The sequence below is a fragment of the Diabrotica virgifera genome, chromosome 3 (assembly GCF_917563875.1).
Source record: "Diabrotica virgifera virgifera chromosome 3, PGI_DIABVI_V3a".
Lineage (NCBI taxonomy): Eukaryota > Metazoa > Arthropoda > Insecta > Coleoptera > Chrysomelidae > Diabrotica > Diabrotica virgifera.
The window spans coordinates 29,687,475-29,709,712 of NC_065445.1; the positions used below are offsets into that span (position 1 = coordinate 29,687,475).

At 33.0% G+C, this 22,238-nt stretch overlaps 2 protein-coding genes across 2 annotated transcripts in view; one reads left to right on the forward strand and one right to left on the reverse strand.

Moving 5' to 3' along the window:
- The window catches only part of LOC114324237 (uncharacterized), a 157,450-nt gene that overhangs the window by 112,075 nt on the left and 23,137 nt on the right, over positions 1–22,238 (forward strand). The window lies entirely within an intron of this gene.
- On the reverse strand, positions 13,778–18,680 carry LOC114324239 (bombyxin F-1-like). Its single transcript, XM_028272027.1, has 3 exons — positions 18,627–18,680; positions 17,119–17,305; positions 13,778–14,071 (listed from the first exon to the last, which is right to left on the reverse strand). Exons 2-3 carry the CDS (start codon positions 17,303–17,305, stop codon positions 13,860–13,862), a joined length of 399 nt encoding a protein of 132 aa, XP_028127828.1. The 5' UTR covers positions 18,627–18,680; the 3' UTR covers positions 13,778–13,859.

Sequence of the window (22,238 nt, forward strand, 5' to 3'; positions counted from 1 at the left end):
CTTATGTCCTTTATCGTTGATAACAACATTTTATCACAAAATCAGTTCGGCTTTTTAACAAATAAATGTACCACTGATGCCATGTTTTCTGTACTACATGAGGTTTACCAAGCACTAAACAATAATCTTTATACTGCCACTGTTTTCTGCGACTATGCCAAAGCTTTTGATTGTGTAAATCACGACATCTTGATTACAAAACTAAATTTCTATGGAATTCGAGGTATTTCTTTGAATTGGTTCCAATCCTACTTGAATAATCGGAAACAACTAGTTAGAGCAAATGTTACTGACTCTAGTCTCAAAAACATCGTATGTGGAGTACCACAAGGTTCAGTATTGGGTCCTATACTGTTCCTTATCTTTATAAATGACATCACTAATTTAAAAATCAATGGGAAAATTTTTCTTTTTGCTGATGATACCAGTATCACTTGGAGCAACTCAACTATTGCATCTCTTCATGAAACTATAACTTCGGATCTACTGACGATAAAGACCTGGTCTGACTCTAATTTACTCTCTTTTAACGTAAATAAAACAGTAGCATTATCCTATAAAGGAGCTCTTCAACCTTTGCCACTTCATAACAGCCAGATCAGTACTGTTGATTCTGTAAAATTTCTTGGTATTTTTTTAGATAGCAACCTCAAATGGTCCCTTCATATCGATTCGTTAAGTAAGAAACTCGCCTCAGCTTGCTATGCAATACGATCTGTCTCAAGGGAACTCAATTTAGCATCTTCTAAAATAACATATTTTTCGTTGTTCGAGTCTCATCTTCGATATGGTCTTCCTTTTTGGGGTTCTAGTACAGCTGCTCAATTTGATGTCATTTTTAGATTGCAAAAAAGAGCAATAAGATATTTGTTTGGCCTCAGAAGATCTACACATTGCAGAAGTTACTTCAGAGATCACGAAATTTTAACACTTCCATCTTTATATATTCTAGAAACGGTTTGTTTAATTCGTAAACACCTTCATGTCTTTACATCAAGGCCCAATCATCTTTACTCCACCAGAAATTCAATCTTTGATATTTATTTACCGATTCCATCCACTGAGTTAGTAAAGAAATCTATATTATATTCCGCAAAGAAACTGTACAATCATCTTCCGTTACAACTTAAATCTGCAACATCTTTCCCTAAGTTCCGAAAAATGACAAAAGCCTATCTATCCAAAAGACCAATTATTCAATAGAAGAATTTCTTAATGAATAACTAAGAAAATTGGGTTCCATGCGCAGTAGCATAAACTTGTCAGTTCCTTATGTTGTACCTATTTTATTTTATTTGTTGTATGTTCAATTTGCAATTTATATATATTTTGCAATAAATTGTTTTTGTCTTGGCTTTTATATCTTATACTGTACATTATTGACGATTTATCTAATTTTAGTAAATTGTAGTTGTTATTTGTTATTTATATTATGTTTTTCTTTTGACTGTATGTAAGCTTTGTCCATAAAATTGTAAAAATTTTCAGTGGCAATAAAGCATATTTCTATTCTATTCTATTCTATTTTCTTTTGTTTTCACCCCTGTAACTTAATAAAATATACATTATAGACGGCCCTCGGTAATAACGTAATCTTTCATTCTGTGTTTAAATTTTTCAAAAATACTTATGGTAGGGGAGCCAAGCGGGGATTTTTACAGTTACTCGAGCGCGTCAGATTCAGATACATTCCTGGGGAAGTATGGAGAGCATTGGGAGAGACAGGATTAAGTTGACTAGCAGGTCTATAGAATTATGGAAGTTGGACAAATGCCAGACGAATGGAGAAGAGAAGAAGTATATTAGTACCTGTCTACAAAAACAAGGGAGATATACAACAATGTACAAACTACAGGGCTATAAAACTGCTTAGCCACACCATGAAAATATGGGAAAGAGTAATTGATACACGGATACGTAAAGAGACGGCAGATCAACAACAGATGCAATTTTCATTATAAGGCTGTTGGTGGGAAAATACAGGAACAACGAGACCAACGCTCATATGGTATTCATTGACCTTGAGAAAGCATATGATAGAGTTCCTCGAGAGATTCTCTGGTGGGCACTCAATAAGAAAGGAGTCTCTGGAGAATATGTAAAGATTGTGAGAGATATGTATGAGAAAATAACGACTAGTATTAGGAGAGGTGTGGAAGAGACTGATAAATTTCAGGTGAAAGTAGGATTGCACCAAGGCTCGGTGCTTAGTCCTTATTTTTTCTCATTAGTTTTGGACCAGATAACAGCGAAACTACAGGGCAGCATTCCATGGTGCCTAATGTATGCTGATGATGTAGTGTTAATAGGAAATAGCGAAAGAGACTTAGAACAAGAACTGGAAAAGTGGAGACAAGCTCTTGAGGAAAAAGGTTTAAAACTTATTAGGACAAAAATAGAGTATTTGGAATGTTTATTTAAAGATCGAGATACTACAAATAAAATGGTATCTTTGGATGGTGAAATAATTGTGAAAAGCAATAGTTTTAAGTACCTAGGATCGGTATTACAAAGTAATGGAGAAATAGATGGAGACGCATGCAGTAGAATTAGGGCTGGATGGATGAAATGGAAAGAAGCGAGTGGTGTGTTGTGTGACAGAAAATTTCCAATGAAGCTGAAAGGAAAATTCTATAAAACAGCCATAAGACCGGCTATGATGTACGGAACTGAATATTGGACAGTGAAACAGAAACAGGAACAACGAGTGCATGTAGCGGAAATTAGAATGCTTAGATGCATGAGTGGAGTGACAAAGAAGAATAAAATTAGAAATAAGTATATTAGAGGAAGTCTAGGTGTAGCACCAATTGATGCCAAAATGAGAGAGCATAGGTTAAGATGGTTTGGTCATGTTCAACGTCGAGACGTTAATCACCCAATACGAAGAATAGCTGAAGTGCAGATTCCTGAAAGAAGTAGGAGAGGAAGACCAAAGAAGACTTGGGGAGAGACGATAAGGCAGGACATGTTGGTAAAGGGGATTAAATTTATATGACCCAAGATTAATTGTGTGGAGAAATGCAATTAAGGAAGTCGACCCCGCATAGGGATAAGGCAAAGAGAATGATGATGACTCGAGCGCGTCAGATTATCATATGGGGAGAAACCTGACAACTTGCAGATGTACCTCTAGACTCTAGCATATCAGATTGGCTCCTAACACAGGGGAGTTCATTAAGGGGGTCCGAAAAAAACATATATTTTTAGAAAAACTCGAAATTGTCAGATTTTTCTTTCAAATTGATTGTTGTCGAGTTATACGCGATTTAAAATTTGAAAATCGCGAAAATGGCCAATTTCAGGGCTTAACCCTGTTAAAAATTATTATTTTGAAAGTCAGAATGTAACTAAATAAAATTTTAGAGACCCCCTACATGATCCTCAAGAAATTTGTGTCATTAATTTATTACTAAGCTGTTATTTTCGTCAGTGTGAGTGCGAAAAAGATTGACCATTCCGGCAGTCCAATGGTGCATCTTTCTCGCACTCACATTGACGAACGCCTCAATACGCTGTTAGCGCTCATTGTTAATAATTATAAATAACAGCTTAGTAATAAATTAATGACACAAATTTCTTCAGGATCATGTAGAGGGGCATTAAACTTTAATTTAGGGCCGGTATTTCAATGGCTACTTAAGCTTTTGCTTAGCTAAGCCTGTGTCAAAAGTTAAGGAGAAGCTTAAGCCGAGTGCCGTATTTCCATCATTTTCTTAACTAAACTGATGCTCAACTGTAAAGTTAATTGGTTTGGTACCTCTGAATACGTCAAAATGCCAGAACTAACTGTTCTGAGGTAAAAACCAGTACTGTTGACGTTTAATTTTACATTGTCATCTGTATCAATGACAATTACTTCACTTAATTTTGTGTACATGGTACATTGTGTTGTTAGTTTATTGTCTATATTTTCTCTGGTTATATTTTTATTGTTATTTTGCATAAGCAATAGATCCGTCGTTGTAATTTTGTTTATTGGATATATTCCTTAAAATGTCAAATTCGAATGTAAGTTTATTTTTGTAAAATAAATATACCTACCAAGCATTGTAGAAATAAATAATTTTCATGTTCACACACCTGTTTCATGTTTCATACACCTTCCAAAAGTAGTAAGAATTTTATTAATCGTTATTACGATTAATAAATTAATAGATTAATAGACTATTATTTAATAATCTAATAATAACTTTATTACTCAAAAGTTGGTTTTCAAAATAACTTTAATAATCTATAGAAATAACCTCAAAAAACAGAAAACAAATTTTAAGCAAAGGCTTAAACCAACTCCCGCGCGAGCTTAAAATTATTTGGTTTAAGCCTAGGCTTAAGCCTCAAATTGAAGTGGAAATACAGGCATCTAAGCTTAAGCAAAGGCTTAAAGTAAGCTTTGGCTTAAGTGAGGTTGGAAATACCGGCCCTTAGACACTTTGTGATTTTTTCAAGAAAGTCGTCTGTTTAACGTTTCCATCTACCATGCGTAGTATTTCACTATTTTCATAGTGAATGCGTATTTTCAATATGGAAAATGAATTAAAAAAAAGTCGCTTTTTGCTTAAATGTTAATAAAAAAAGAATGTGTGTGTACTTTGTACGCACGTAAGAAGTTATACTTCTATTATATGATTTCAACGAAATAAAGATACTTTAAACAGATTATTTTAATTTTATTTAAAGACTAAATTAATTTTAATGCTTACCGCTTTTCAAAAATAACAAAAAAAAGAATAGGAATGGTCCGGATTTGAACCGAAGACCTCTCGATCTCTAGCCGAACGCTATACCAATCACGCTACGAGGGCTCTGTGTATATCGTCTCGGACATAATGACAATTCACGGCAACAAACAAATGATGTGAAGTATAATAAAAATATAAATATTTTAATAACACTTATCTTTCTCCTGAGAAAGACAAATCCAAAGACACAAAAATTATATTAAATATATTTATTTAAAACACTATTATGTATATTCTTTTCACACCTTTTTTGCACTGATATATTTAAAACTAACTTGAAAGATTTAGCAACTAACGTCATACTGTATGTGCGCGCATGCGCGCAGAATAATCAAAATTCACTCCCAATCGTGCCTAAAGAAGTATAACTTCAATAACAATGACCCAATAAAAATTGCCATACCCACGAGATGGTAACCCCTTTATATGGACTTCCCCCATTTATTCCAGTTAAAAGATTGGTGCCAGTAATTTTTCGAATTTTCAAGTGGATTTTCGGCCTCTTTTCCTAGGGTATAAGGCAATCGACAGTCTGTTTCGTTTGAATATTCTAAATATCTACGGTGGTCGAGGTCTTACGTCAAAATCCATTGAGACATGTCAAATTTTAGCTTAAGTGCAGCTTTTGAGTTTAAGAGGTTATATCAGCGCGTCATTAATATATTTTTTCGAAAGTTCTGCGAACTTTCAACAGTGCGGCAACAATGCGTCGACAGTACGTGACACTATCAAAAACGAAGGCACAATATTGTGATAATAATTGTACTCGAAGGCGCGCTAAATGTTGCCAAGTCAGCCAGATCGATTTCTTATTATAGATAATAGATTTTACTAATTCCAATGTGACACAAAATCTAGGCATGGGATAATAGTATATTATTCAACGAGCATGTAATGATGGCTATTATAGAATTATATATAGAATACTATACTTTTTTTACGACCTTTTTATTTGGATTAGTAGAAAAATATAATTATCAACTACTAACATTATTTAAAACGAAATATTTTATTTTTCATAAGAAAATATATTTTATAAAACTATGACAACACTGTTAGAATTACAAAAATACCAAGTTTCTTGTAAAAGGTATATATTAAAATACCCTAAATAAGGGTCACAATACAAAACGTTTTCGGATTAAGGAATCCATCATCAGTGTTTAAAAGCCCTAAAATTAAGTATAACCTAATTAAATGAGATAAAAGTTAAAATTGACAGAGGTTTTCAAGAACAAGAGGTCATACTTACAAAATTTGCATGCCTGAGCCACCAAAATGTATCGGGTAAAAACCCTTTAAATGTAAATAATAAGGATGTTTTACATATTTATATAAAATTCATTGGATGGTATAGATAAACCTGGATGTTACCCAGGGCAACACAGGACTCTCTCCACGTGGTTGGAACTTTTTTTGGAGAAAACCTCACATATTGGATTTCAATGGCCAACTGACAAGTGAATTCAAGAGCATCCCAAAATGACATCAAGAACTGTCAATGTAACCTAGTTGTAATATTACTTCAGCCACAACATTATAGATTAATTTAAATGTTTTAAGATAAAAAACAGTATCAAATTTACAAATAGTAAAATAAAAGATGTTCACAAAATATGAAAGATTTTATTCTAAAAATAATGCATTAATTAAGTATTCAAAATAGGGAAATGAAATGTTTACGTTACAGGAAGTTATGCGGTCAACAATACCAATAGGTGTTGTATTGGTGGTATAAAATTGTCAATACGATTAGACAAATAATGGTAAAGGCCTTATACTAGGAACACAAAATAGTATGTAATGTGTACATATGTGTACGATTTTTAGAGTATTGATGAAATGATAATTGTTTAATGACTGATAACTTTCTTGGTAGTCGACCCCACATAAATTGTATAATGATAGAAAAAGTGATATGATAATTGTAAAAATACTGTTTTGTTTTTATCTGATTTTTATCTGAAAATGAGACTAAAGTAACTTGATGAAACTGAGTCCTCCAGAGTCCTGACATCAAATTGGTTAAAAATGAAATGGTTGTAAAATATGGGGGGGAGTAGGACGGTATGAGAAGTCTGACAGAGTATGTTGTGATATTGGACCATGGAATATTATTGACAATTTTATACCACCAATACAACACCTATTGGTATTGTTGACTGCATAACTTCCTGTAACGTAAACATTTCATTTCCCTATTTTGAATACTTAATTAATGCATTATTTTTAGAATAAAATCTTTCATATTTTGTGAACATCTTTTATTTTACTATTTGTAAATTTGATACTGTTTTTTATCTTAAAACATTTAAATTAATCTATAATGTTGTGGCTGAAGTAATATTACAACTAGGTTAAATTGACAGTTCTTGATGTCATTTTGGGATGCTCTTGAATTCACTTGTCAGTTGGCCATTGAAATCCAATATGTGAGGTTTTCTCCAAAAAAAGTTCCAACCACGTGGAGAGAGTCCTGTGTTGCCCTGGGTAACATCCAGGTTTATCTATACCATCCAATGAATTTTATATAAATATGTAAAACATCCTTATTATTTACATTTAAAGGGTTTTTACCCGATACATTTTGGTGGCTCAGGCATGCAAATTTTGTAAGTATGACCTCTTGTTCTTGAAAACCTCTGTCAATTTTAACTTTTATCTCATTTAATTAGGTTATACTTAATTTTAGGGCTTTTAAACACTGATGATGGATTCCTTAATCCGAAAACGTTTTGTATTGTGACCCTTATTTAGGGTATTTTAATATATACCTTTTACAAGAAACTTGGTATTTTTGTGATTTATGGTATACAGCCAGCTACAGGAAGTTTATTTTCCTCATGGATACTGTTAGAATTACACTCGTTGAACTTATGAAACAATTAATAGTTGTCATTATGTCATGGAATGGCGGTGGCTTTTAAAAAAAGACATATTTTAAGGCAATTCCATGAAAAAGAACGTGTGCTCTCAATTAAAATCTATTGTACAATGAACAGTAAGTAAAAGAGAATTCATTGATATGAATTTCGTATCCGTAAATCCTTTTACGAAATTAATACCGATTGTTTATTGTTTACCTTTTTATAACGTCAATCTTAAAATGTCAAATGTTGAAATTTAAACGTAAAAGATATACTAACCCATTGTTAAAGTTAAAAATCTTTTAAACATTTTTAAATTTAATTGTTCATATAAATTACAATGAATATTTTATTAAATAAACAAGTTTAAAGTAAGGTATATTAAAAGTGCCATGCACCACTTGAATTCAACTTCAACCCGTGAGTAATGACCCGCGAGTAACTTCAGCCCCTTATTTACAAAATTTACAACTTAGTCAACAGCAGTACACCAACAGGTTGTGTATTCCTAGACATGGCTAAGGCTTTTGACACGGTTAGTTACTCGCAACTATTAGATACTTTAGCTAATTAGATACATTTAACTTAATAGAAAGCTACTTAGAAAATCGATATCAAAGAGTGCGGCTAGAAGGGAAATTGAGTAGTGCAAGAATCATAAATTTTGGTATACCACAAGGGACTTTACTAGGACCATATTATTTATAATGTATATAAACAATATCCTCTCTTGCGCGACTGAAGGTGATATATTAAGTTTTGAAGATGACACAGAAATTTTGTATTCTGCAGATACGTGAATGGAACTATAGCGAAAAATAGAACATGACTTAGGAAGAATTATTGATATATGTAACCACAAACTTCTTATAGTAAATATGGATAAGACACTTCATGTTCCATTTACAAGCTCTAAGAGAAATCTACCAGATTATAAATTTATAAAAATAAAGAATTTGAATATTAATGCAGTAAGCATTACAAAAAACCTTGGAGTTCAAATGGACTCATATTTATGATGGGATATACAAATAAACCAAACGTGTAAATCATTGAGATGTCTATTGTATAAAATTCGACATTTACGCAACATACTGGATATCGATCATCTAAAGGTCTTTTTAGAATCTAAAGGATCTAAAGGTATTATTCTTTGGTAGAATCACGTATATGTTATGGAATCCTTAGTTGGGGTGGAGTTGCAAATACATATCTAAACCAGTTAGACATTATACGAAGAAAAATATTAAAAATTATTTACAGTAGACAATTATATATATTCTTACCATAATCACCAATATATACAAAAATCAACATTTACTCACACCATTAGGGCATACCTATAATACGAGAACTAGAGCACAGTCCTGTGTTAGATTAAATATTGCAAAGAAAACAGTTGGGAAAAGAAATTTTGAGTATTTACAAGGAAGAATCTGCGATTTGATCGATGAAATTTACAAAACATACCTAATCACTACAAATTCCCTGAAAATGGTTAAGAAATTGTTTAGTAGGTATTTGAAACAGAATCACAGACAAATGTTCAGCCACCTATTTGAAGCCAATGATTAATAAACAAAGTTGATAAAGTCAGATTAAACATAGACTACTACATCTTAAAAATTTATATACATATTATGCATATAAATAATTCAAAAATAAATAAAATAAATTTCGACCACGAGTCAGGATTCTGTTAACCGAGATACTATAGTATCAAGCGGCGCCGCTAGGAGGAGCTTCTCCAACAATGCGTCTCAGAATACTTTAAGAACACTTGGTCATTTTGTACTCTAAACCGAGTAAAGCATGAAAAAGAAAAAGAAAATAATCGTTTTCGTTTTGATTCAATTCGAGTCTCTTGCCATCCTCTGACATGGTGTTTCTGGATCTTTATCCTTTATCAAAGAGGCTATTGCAAGTAGACTGAATTGAATCAACTCGAGACGAAGAAGAACTGCATCTATTAAAATATCTGCAGTATATTGTGGTTAGACTGTCCTCTAACGGGGAATGACAAAATAAATAAAATAAATTTCGACCACGAGTCAGGATTCTGTTAACCGAGATACTATAGTATCAAGCGGCGCCGCTAGGAGGAGCTTCTCCAACAATGCGTCTCAGAATACTTTAAGAACACTTGGTCATTTTGTACTCTAAACCGAGTAAAGCATGAAAAAGAAAAAGAAAATAATCGTTTTCGTTTTGATTCAATTCGAGTCTCTTGCCATCCTCTGACATGGTGTTTCTGGATCTTTATCCTTTATCAAAGAGGCTATTGCAAGTAGACTGAATTGAATCAACTCGAGACGAAGAAGAACTGCATCTATTAAAATATCTGCAGTATATTGTGGTTAGACTGTCCTCTAACGGGGAATGACAAAATAAATAAAATAAATTTCGACCACGAGTCAGGATTCTGTTAACCGAGATACTATAGTATCAAGCGGCGCCGCTAGGAGGAGCTTCTCCAACAATGCGTCTCAGAATACTTTAAGAACACTTGGTCATTTTGTACTCTAAACCGAGTAAAGCATGAAAAAGAAAAAGAAAATAATCGTTTTCGTTTTGATTCAATTCGAGTCTCTTGCCATCCTCTGACACGGTGTTTCTGGATCTTTATCCTTTATCAAAGAGGCTATTGCAAGTAGACTGAATTGAATCAACTCGAGACGAAGAAGAACTGCATCTATTAAAATATCTGCAGTATATTGTGGTTAGACTGTCCTCTAACGGGGAATGACAAAATAAATAAAATAAATTTCGACCACGAGTCAGGATTCTGTTAACCGAGATACTATAGTATCAAGCGGCGCCGCTAGGAGGAGCTTCTCCAACAATGCGTCTCAGAATACTTTAAGAACACTTGGTCATTTTGTACTCTAAACCGAGTAAAGCATGAAAAAGAAAAAGAAAATAATCGTTTTCGTTTTGATTCAATTCGAGTCTCTTGCCATCCTCTGACACGGTGTTTCTGGATCTTTATCCTTTATCAAAGAGGCTATTGCAAGTAGACTGAATTGAATCAACTCGAGACGAAGAAGAACTGCGTCTATTAAAATATCTGCAGTATATTGTGGTTAGACTGTCCTCTAACGGGGAATGACAAAATAAATAAAATAAATTTCGACCACGAGTCAGGATTCTGTTAACCGAGATACTATAGTATCAAGCGGCGCCGCTAGGAGGAGCTTCTCCAACAATGCGTCTCAGAATACTTTAAGAACACTTGGTCATTTTGTACTCTAAACCGAGTAAAGCATGAAAAAGAAAAAGAAAATAATCGTTTTCGTTTTGATTCAATTCGAGTCTCTTGCCATCCTCTGACACGGTGTTTCTGGATCTTTATCCTTTATCAAAGAGGCTATTGCAAGTAGACTGAATTGAATCAACTCGAGACGAAGAAGAACTGCATCTATTAAAATATCTGCAGTATATTGTGGTTAGACTGTCCTCTAACGGGGAATGACAAAATAAATAAAATAAATTTCGACCACGAGTCAGGATTCTGTTAACCGAGATACTATAGTATCAAGCGGCGCCGCTAGGAGGAGCTTCTCCAACAATGCGTCTCAGAATACTTTAAGAACACTTGGTCATTTTGTACTCTAAACCGAGTAAAGCATGAAAAAGAAAAAGAAAATAATCGTTTTCGTTTTGATTCAATTCGAGTCTCTTGCCATCCTCTGACACGGTGTTTCTGGATCTTTATCTGGATCTTTATATAAATAATTGTTATCTGCATTAATTATATCCATGAATTATCTCTCTTTTTTAAACATTTTTTGTAAATTTTTTTTAACTCAAAAAATTGCTAAATTAATTAAAAGCTTAATAAAAATTATTTCTTAACTTAATAGAACTGTAAAATTAATTAAAATTGCTTAATCGCTTAATTGAGAAAAAAAATTAAAATTTAATGTAAGCTCAATATAAATAAGCAATATAAAAAATAGCCCATGCTCAACTTCTTTGTTTTATTGGACAATGTTGTTTATTTACCTTGAACACAGTACAGAACAATTAAATAAATGTAATATTAAATTATTGTATTGTGATGTAATTGTTGCAATATAATATTATGAATTGTCTACTTTCATGGAAAATAATAGTACATTATATACCGCGGGACTGAAGTAGTACATTTAATCCTGAAGGTAAAGTTTATGGCCCGACCGCAGGGAGGGCCATAATTTACCTGAAGGATTAAATGTACTTCAGTCGCAAGGTATATACGATACTTTTCGTACTTCCGGTATGATTTTATTAATTATTTCAATAATTTCAATCAGTTTTTTCTCTCTTCAACTCATTTAATAAACTGTCTTTAAAATAAGTTACCATAGTAACATTGCGTTGTGACAGTTATAATTTAGAAACATTGTCATTACTAGTGTCATTGTAAAGAAACATTGTTATTGATAATTATTGGTATCATGAGTGAAGAAGGTGTATCTGATATTGATAAAAGAGCAGCCGAAGTAGGTGAAGAATTGTTACCACCGAAATCTAGAAAACTATACGAGCAGCAGTACGATGCTTTTAAAAAGTGGTGCCGCTTAAAAAATGTGAGACAACCTACTGAAAATGCGCTGTTAGTCTACTTCGATGATAAATCAAAAGCGGTTTGTGCCTCAACTCTCTGGGCACATTACTCAATGCTGAAATCGGTTATTAACATTAGAGAAGATATTGATATAAGTAAATTTCCAAAATTATTAGCTTTTTTGAAGAGAAGAAATGAGGGATTTAAGCCAAAGAAGTCAAGAATTCTCACGTCTGAGCAGGTAGATCAGTTCTTACGGGAGGCTCCGGATGATAAATATTTAATGCTTAAGGTAAATTTGGAAATTTGTTTATATTCAGAAATTTTAAGAAATCAATTTTTTTGTAGGTTGCACTTATTTTGGGCGTTGCGGGAGCTTGTCGTGGAAAAGAGTTGGTTGATTTAGAAATCGACGATGTGAGAGATTTGGGCGATTCCTTCCTAATTGCGATTAGAAACACCAAAAATAAAATTGACCGAAATTTTGTGATCAAAAATTCAGAAAACAGTGCCATCAGTTTTGTGGCGATATTTCGGAAATATGTGGCATTGCGAAAGACAGGGACAACTCATTCAAAATTTTTTGTTCAATACATCAACAAAGAATGTACTACGCGAGTAGTAGGAAAAAACATGTTTGGTACAATTCCACGTCAAATAGCAGCTTTCTTGAAATTAGAAAATGCGACGTCTTATACGGGACATTGTTTTAGACGCACATCTGCGTCTTTGTTAGCTGATTCGGGAGCAACAATAGACGTGCTGAAGAGACATGGAGGATGGAAATCCTCCAACGTGGCCGAGGGATATATTGAATCGTCTATTAAAAATAAACAAAAAATTTCAGATAAAATATTTGGTCAAGTCGCCGATTCGTCCACTATAGTTATGCCACAGTCCTCATTCTCGCTTCCTGTTTCCGCAGGATCTTCGAAACAAACACCAGTTCAATATGAAAAGGACCTATCTGTTACTCGTCAGTTACCTGCTGCATTAACCCAGGAAAGACTGGTCAATATGACGAACTGTCACAATATTAATTTGAATATTAACGTTAATTACCATTCTAATTAATTATATTTTTCAATAAAATATCCCTTAAATTCGTTTGTTTGTGATTTAATCGTTCCGGGAGTTTCGTCAATATTTAATCCCGGAGGGATTAAATGTGACACTTTAGTACCTGTCACAAGGGAGTGAAGTTGTCACTTTAGGCCCGGAAGTACGAAAACGTTATTATTGTTTTAAGAAAATTTATTTTTTTGTTCTTTTTAATTTCGTTTTTGCAATATTTTATTTAATTATATAGTAATTTCCACATACTAACATATTTCTCAAATTATTGGGCTCTGTACCGCCATTCTTTACAGTATTACGTATATGTGCGCCAATAACTCAATAAAATTAAAGCTGTAATCTTGTATCGCGTTTTTCGCGAGCTGATGTACCGAGCTGATGTAGCCTCTTAAATAACTCATTGATGTATTCTTTTAATTGTTTTCCTTAGATTTTCGTCAGTATTTCCCTACTTATATTCTTATCCAAATGCGTAGGATCTCACTCAGAGGTACAGCGCAATTAATAAAGTGTTAGGTATATAAATTATTTTGAAAATAAAAATTGGTTGATGCAATTTATTACAAATTAATTCAATATAAAAAATGTTTTCGTAAACAATTTGTACAGAAAAGTTCCTTTGATCTAGTTGAGTGCACAATATTGACTCATGGTATCCGTTGTACAAGGATTATAGCAGCATTCATTGACAATTCCAAATGATTTTTGAATTTTTTTGGGAAGAAGAAGAGAGAATACTGGATCGGTTGAAACGTAAGGATAAATTACATCGGTGTTGCTGTAATCTGAGTCGATGGTGTCCAAAAAGTCACTCTTCATGTTCTTTAGATCGTTATCTAAAAATTTAATAAATAAATAATATCATAATGAAAACATTTTAAGTAAAATAGTTATTTTTCTACAACCACTATTCAAAATGTACTTTTCTGCACAGTTTTATGTTAACAAAGTTAATATTTTCTCACAGTATAAGATATATGTCGTATGACATTAGTGTGCAGAAAAGTGACGCTTCTGTGCCGGAATAGTTATGATTATGAAACATGAAACAGTTCGTGAATTATGCTTTTTGCGAATGCACGCGATATTTAGAGCACGAGCGAAAGCGGAGCGAGTTATACATCGCGTAAGTTCGCAAAAAGTACTTCACGTACAGTTTCATACAATATTTTATCTACGATAAACAAATAAAAAAAACTGTAACTCTTCGTCACTGGAATTCATTACTATTCTACAATTTTTACAATTTTGACATTTAAAAATTCGAACTTCTTTCAAACCACAAAACTGTTAAAACTATTGTTATAATTTATTGCTCTCATGTGATCACCTCGACAACGCGAAAGTTAAGGATATTTAATTATATGAAAGTGTGCCAACAAACAGTGCGAAAAAGTAAATCCCATTTAAAATACATTGACACTTCACGCAAACTTTAAATCCTTCATGCACTGCTATCTATAATGACAGTTTTCACAAACTAAAAGATTATACATAATATGAGATAAAGTAGATAAAGCTCTTTTCTGCACTGTACCGTTACATTCCACAATAAAATCATAAATATAATTATAACATGTTTTGATGAAATGGTTTTATTTAAGATATTAGCTTTGATGGTGCTTTTCGAAAAAGAACCGATTTAACTCATGTCCCAGAAATCTGCAAAATTCGCTACTTTAACACATTATTTTTGAACTTTAATTTGGTATTTTACGAATGACTACCTCATTCTGAGATATTCTGTTTACATCTATGGTTAAAGTGTAGATAAATATATAACCTGAAAGACAATTATTGTCCTTATATATAATTATCGAATAGAAATTAAATTATGGATATTAAAACTGTTGTATTTTAAAAATTTAGTCTTAATAAACATTTTATAATTATCAATTAACTAATAAAGATTTAGCAACCTCAGCAAGATACGTCGAATGGAGTAGGTATGGTGGAAATCTGTGACTGCATAAATATAACGTCAAATGTGACATTATTTTATATTAATTATTTAAAATAGCTTAAATTCAATCAAATTAAGGTACTGCATTAATTTTTTAACTGATTTCTGTGTAATTTGTTTAGGTATATAGTATGGTATAACTAGACCCAAACCCAGACATCGAAAGTGAAAGTTCTCCTCCAATACCAAATTTGTTCTTTATGGTCCACATAATGTTCAGGAAAAAGTCACACCCTTTTAAGCGTCGGGTTTGGGGGAAAGATGGGAGATAAGCCGGAAAATTCGTAGAATTTTAGGTTTTTCGTTAATATTTTTAAAACTATGCGGTAAAGCATGAACAACCTTTTATACAAAAATGTTCTACATTAAATTTTAAATAAAAAAGGTCCTATGCATAATCCTTCTAAAATGAACGGTTCCAAAGTTACGGAGGTAGTATAGTATATTGGTCCAAAAAAGGCCTAAACCAAACATCTAAAGTTAAAGTTTTCGTCCAACACCAAATTGTTCTAAATGGTCCACATACTGTTCAGTAAAAAGTTACACCATTTTGAGCGTCCGGTTTGGAGGTAGATGGGGGAGAAGTCGCTAAATTAGTAGTTTTTTTTAATTTTTCGTCAATATTTCTAAAACTATGATTTAGCGTAAACAATGTTCTATACAAAAATGTTCTACATATAATTTAAAACAAAAAAGGTTTTATACAGAATTGTTGTTGTAAAATCAACAGTTCCAGAGGTACGGAGGTTAAAAAGTGGAGATTTTCGATACTTTTTATATTTTTTGGGCAATTTATAATATTATTACTGACGAAAGAAATTTTCTTTAACAAGCTTGTATTTTCTAAATAGAATTTGCTATTTCAGTGGCCGATGGTGTGTTTGTGATAAGCCCTTGAAGTAACGTCAACCTCACCACCCAAAATCATCATCAATTGCCCAAAAATATAAAAAGTGTCGAAAACCTTCACTTTTCACCCTTCGTAACTCTGGAACCGTTAATTTCATAACAATTATGTATAGGATCATTTTTGTTTTAAATTTTATGTAGAACATTTTTATGTACAGAACGTTGTTTACGTTTAAGCATAGTTTTAGAAATATTGACGAAAAACGAAAAAAAAGTACTAATTTACAGAATTCTCCCCCATCTCCCCCCAAACCGGACGCTCAAAATAGTGTAACTTTTTACTAAACAATATGTGGACCATATAGAACAATTTGGTGTTGAAGGAAAACTATTACTTTGGATGTCTGGGTTAGGCATTATTTTGAACCGATTATACTATACTACCTCATCCTTATATACTACCTTATAACTTTGGAACCGTTCATCTTAGAAGGATTAGGAATTAGACTTTTTTACGTAAAAACCTAAAAAACTACGAATTTAGCGATTTCTCCCCCCTTTTCCCCCAAACCTGACGCTTAAAATGGTGTGACTTTTTTCTGAACATTATGTGGACCATATAGATATAGAACAATGTGGTGTTGGAGTTGGATCAATTATATTATACTAATAAGAAATTTAAATTAATTAGTATTAATTAAATACAGTTTAAAATTTATAATTATTTATTATTATAATAAATCCTCGTTTGGAATTTGTAATTTTTATTTTTAACAAAAACTGTGGTTGTAGAAAACGTATAGTGTGTAACACGTGCAGAAAGATAATTTCTCACTTGTTTGAATTGCGGCACTCGCTTGCGTTCCTACTGCAACTTTTCAAACTTGTGAGAAATTAGTAGGTACCTTTCTGCACTTGTTGCACATATAATATTTCCTAAATAGTGCGAAAAGTGATACTTTCCCGCACGAGACTGCCGTTGATTGCAGTCGAGTGAAAGTTCGCTTTCTGCAAACTGAAAGAAATACAAGGTGGGTGATAAATTGGGCTGGTAAGTGTATTTGTACTTACGTGTACTTCTTTTGTTATTCGGCCCGTAATACCTTCCTCGACATACCAAATTCATCGCAGATGTTAGTCTGCTGCCACAGTATTTTTTTGGTGTTTCACGTTTTGAAAGACTGTTTATGTAATATGGTGAGCATGTAAAACAGTAGAGGTTGATGAAAATAAAGATGAGGGTGTATTGAAGATGCATCTAGAAATATAGTTCGAATTGTATTTTATTTTATTTTATTTTATAGAGTTGTACAACTAAGTTATATGCAAAAAAATGTAAAAAGATGGCTTATAATGTTAAAAAAATAAGAAAAGACCCGAGAAATCACACTTCCAAATATTGATAGTTGACGTGGTGTACGTAGACTTACAAAAAGTATTTGGAAGTGTGCAAACTATGGTCAAACCTATAGCAAACTAATATTAAACGTGAGCTTATCAAAGCAATCCAAAATCTATATAATGGAACGACTGCAAAAATTAAAACTGGATCGAGGTTGCCTGAGGGATTTAAGGTCACGAGAGGATTGAAGCACGGTTGTTGTATTTCGCTTACCCTTTTCAAAATTTATCTGGAGCAAGCACTGGAAGCCGTGGAAAAGAAAATATAGCATATGCCTCTCAATGACAAGACAACACTATACATTTTATGTTTCTTTAATGAGCAAATTCTCATTGCTCAGAATCAGGACGACTTGAGTTACAGGATGCGGAAGGTAATAGAAGCATATAAAACAAATGGGGCCTCGAAGTCGAAATTAAGAAAACTAAAGCCATGTATATTGGAGGGACAAAGCAGTCCATTACATAAGATGATGGGATAGAAATTAAACACTGTGATAAAATACAAGTACCTGAGTATGAAGATGGAATACTAGATGCTGCTATAAAGGACAGAAACCTACAGGGTAGAAAAGCCATATGCATTCTGTGGAACCAATTAATATCTAAAGTTAACTAACATTTCATATACAATACCATACTTAAAACTGTAATTACATATGACAGTGAAATTTGGCCAATGAAACAAAGAACAGAGAAAATGTTACTAGGAACAAAAATGGACTTCTGGAGAAGAGGAGCAGGCAAATCAATAAGAGATCGAATATCAAATGAGAGTACGAGAAAAAAAACGATAGAAGTCACGCATACAATAATTATTTATGACATAAAAACAAAACAACTAATATGGTATGGCCATGTACAGAGAATGTCCGATGACAGGATCCCTAAACAGATTTTGACATGGACACCACAAGGGAAGGTTGAGGGAGGGAAGTGAAAAATAACTACAGATAATAAAATCCCTGCAGGCCTATGGTTAAAGAGAGAAGAATAAATGAAGACAGAATCAGAAGAGGTTAGGAGTCAAAAGGCGTCGAAGGCGAAAGAGTCGAAAACGCAAACCGATAGTTGTAGTAATAGTAGTTACGTTATTATTTAATTAAGACAAATTAAAGAGCAAATTAAAACTGCTCATTTTATCCAAACAAATCATAATAATTACAGGAATTTCTTACCTTTAAAACTATACCTTAAATACAAAGCAGAGTTAGGTAACTGATGCACTTTCCAATTTCTCACCGTTTTATACCGTTTCATAATTGTTTACAAATTTTATATTTAGCACTAACTTCAAAACAATTATAAAAGAGATCTTAACATATGTCAAGACTTTCTGCTTCATTAGGTTTTACTGAATATTAAATAACTATATCTGCATGAATTAATGTATGCCATATATTGAAAACGATCCTTAAAATAGACGTTTCTTTTACCTTGAAGAACTATTTTCCTGGAAAATTGTTATCCTCTTATTCAAACTGCATTTTCAGTAAATAACAGAACAAAAAAGGTAATAATTAGTAGCACTTCTTTGTAATCTGTTACTATTGAGTAAGTACAAACAATTTTGGACATAAGATAAGATTGTATTTCTTATAAGACAAAGTTATTTTGTTATATTGATCGTCAAAAATATACAAAATGTTTAATACAATAGTGTATTGTACAACAACAGAGAAAAAAGACATATTTCTCACGAGCGCAGAAGTGCGAGGGCTAAATATGTCGTTTTCTCACGTGTTGTACACTGTACTTTTTCTATGGATGCGTTTTTGTCAAAAGTTCAAATTTCAAAATTAAATAATTTAGGTGTTTTTATGTAGATTATATGCCAAAATTAAAATAAAATACATATTATACACATATGTAGGTATTTAATACTCTTAATATTTATATACTTTTATTTATTTAAAGTTATAGTTACCAGTTATAATTGAACAGTTTTGAAAGGTAACTCCTGGTAAGTTTTGATTTGACACATTTTATTTGACAAAAATATTTCTGTTTGTATTGTGCATGTTACCATGGAAACCGCGATTCTACATATGGAACCCGTGAGAAAAATATTTCGCGCTGCAATGGCCGACTTTTCACACAGCCTGAGAAATTGTTCGTTTTGAATGCATGTACGTAGTGAGAGAAGTTGCACATTGTATAGCATCCATAGAAAAATATATTTAATAGGAATAATCTTCGAGACTATTGTAGACCTATTCTTTTTTATACTTAGGTCCGGCTTGGTATTCTATGACTTATTCTGTAACGTTTACACGTATCCAGTAACCGGCGCCAGTCTCACTGGCATGCGAGTGCTTGAATAAGACAGCGCTGGATAGGTTCGTTTACACGTATCCAGTAACTGGCGCCAATCTCACTGGCACTCTTATTAAAAATCCTAATACTGCCACTCAAACCGTAGGTACGACAGCGCCAGCGACTGGAACGCTGTGTTTACACGTGTCTACAACCACTGGCACGGGGTTAAAGGGCCCTCGTCCGCGTCCCCTTTAACCCCGTGCCAGTGGTTGTAGACACGTGTAAACACAGCGTTCCAGTCGCTGGCGCTGTTGTACCTATGGTTTTAGTGGCAGTATTAGGATTTTTAATAAGAGTGCCAGTGAGATTGGCGCCAGTTACTGGATACGTGTAAACGAACCTATCCAGCGCTCTCTTAGTCAAGCACTCGCATGCCAGTGAGACTGGCGCCAGTTACTGGATACGTGTAAACGTTACTTAACTTAACCCTTATCCGGGTAACACATTTTACTTACTTAACCGTTCAACTCGGGTCCGTTGGGCCCACCACTGTTCTTTAACCCTTATCCGCGCAAGGTGGGCCCTGCGGGCCCGAGACGCCAAATTTTTTTCTCATAAACTGATAAAAAAAATTTTATTGATTTTTATGCATCACTGAATTTGTTTAGAAGTGTGTTTCCTTCAACATAGTCATGAACTATTCAAAATATTCATTATCATTTTTGAAATTATTGCATCGAGAGAATTTGTCACGTAAAGGGGCAATACGGGCTGTAGGGCCCTACTTGTATATACCTTAAATCTAAATCTTTGTTACAGAAATTAATCTGGCAGTAAGGTAATGTTTTTGTGGATTATGTAAAAGATTTTTATTGTTCCGGAAATCCAATAATAAAGTCTAAACGTGCAACAAACAATTTAAACATCTCTTTGATGTGTACATCAAAGATATGCTTATAATAGGTGTTATATCTATTCTAAGTGAATTGTAAAAACTGATAATGATTGTTGGAATGTAATAGTATTTTTAGGAGGGTACCTATACATATTTTGAAATAAATAATGTAATGTATCTGCTCTCAGTCGTTTGATACCGATGTTAGTGTGGACAACTACTAAGCCAGTAAAATTATATTGAATTACAGTGAAAGTAGATAGTGCGAATAAAATGTCCCTAAAACCATTATCAGCTGCAGAACTGCAAGATATTGCTAATAATTTATGGGATTCCGATGATGAAGAATCTCCTGAAGTAGTTGGCATTGAAAGTGACTCTGAAATTGAAGATTATCTTTCAGAAGCAAGTGAAGAAGATGATCAGCAAGTAGTATTGAGTGATAATGAAAAAGAATGTGTGGCTACCAGTTCCCAGCTTTCAGAGTGTGTAATTTTTGAAACTAAGAATGGAACTAACTGGAAGAGTCAACCACAACCGACAGTACGTATGCGATCCTGCGACATAATAAAAAGCAAAGTGCACAAAGTAATGTTAGCCCCTGGTCAAAATGTGGATGATCCTGTTGATTCCTTTTGTTTGTTTGTGGGCGAAAAAATTGTGAACGAAATAGTGAAGTATACAAATAAAGAAGCCGAAAAAGTCCTGGGGATAGAGAACTGGACATATTGCGACTCTACAGAGATATATGCCTTTATTGGACTACTAACTGCAGGGCACCTGAGTGTCAACAATCATAATGTAATATACTTTGAAGTAAGTTTTATGGCCCTACTATATTTTCTCTTTTATACTCTTTTCTCAGAAGAGTTTTCACACAATAATGAAAGGCAACAACACCGTAATCTTTTTCCAGGTTATGCGTAAATACCAATCCCTCTTTTCAAATAAAATAGCCTATTAGATTTACAAAAGATTTTATTTATTTATTAATTAAGTCTTCTTTGGCTCCAAATCTTTATTACTCGTAAATAAATATTTTTTCTACAAAAGTTTTTTTGCATTTCATTATTTTGTGCAAATCCTTCAGGTAGATCGCACCCTCGAGGTAGACCGCATAGGTACTATAGAAGCACCCTTTTTTTAATCTAAAGAATTTAAATTAAACTTTAATTAAAAATCAAAAATGAATATTAGACATTATATATGGGTAAATATGAATAGTACATTAACCCTTATCCGGGCAACACATTTTACTTACGTAACCGGGCAACTCGGGTCCGTTGGGCCCACCACTGTTCTTGAATGTGCTATTCATATGTACCCATATATTTCTAATATTCTTTTTTGATTATTTATTAAAGTTAAATTTAAATTGCCTAGACTAAAAAAAGGTGCTACTATAGTATGCGGTCTACCTCGAGGGTGCGATCTACCTGAAGAATTGCAAAAAATAATGAAATGCAAGAAAACTTTTGTAGACAAAATATTTATTCACAAGTAATAAACATTCGGAGCCAAACACAGACTTAATTAATAAATAAATAAAAACTTTTGTAAATCTATCAGGCCATTTTATTTAAAAAGAGGGGTTGATGTTTGAAGCCACAAGATTACCTTATTCCCAACTAGAATA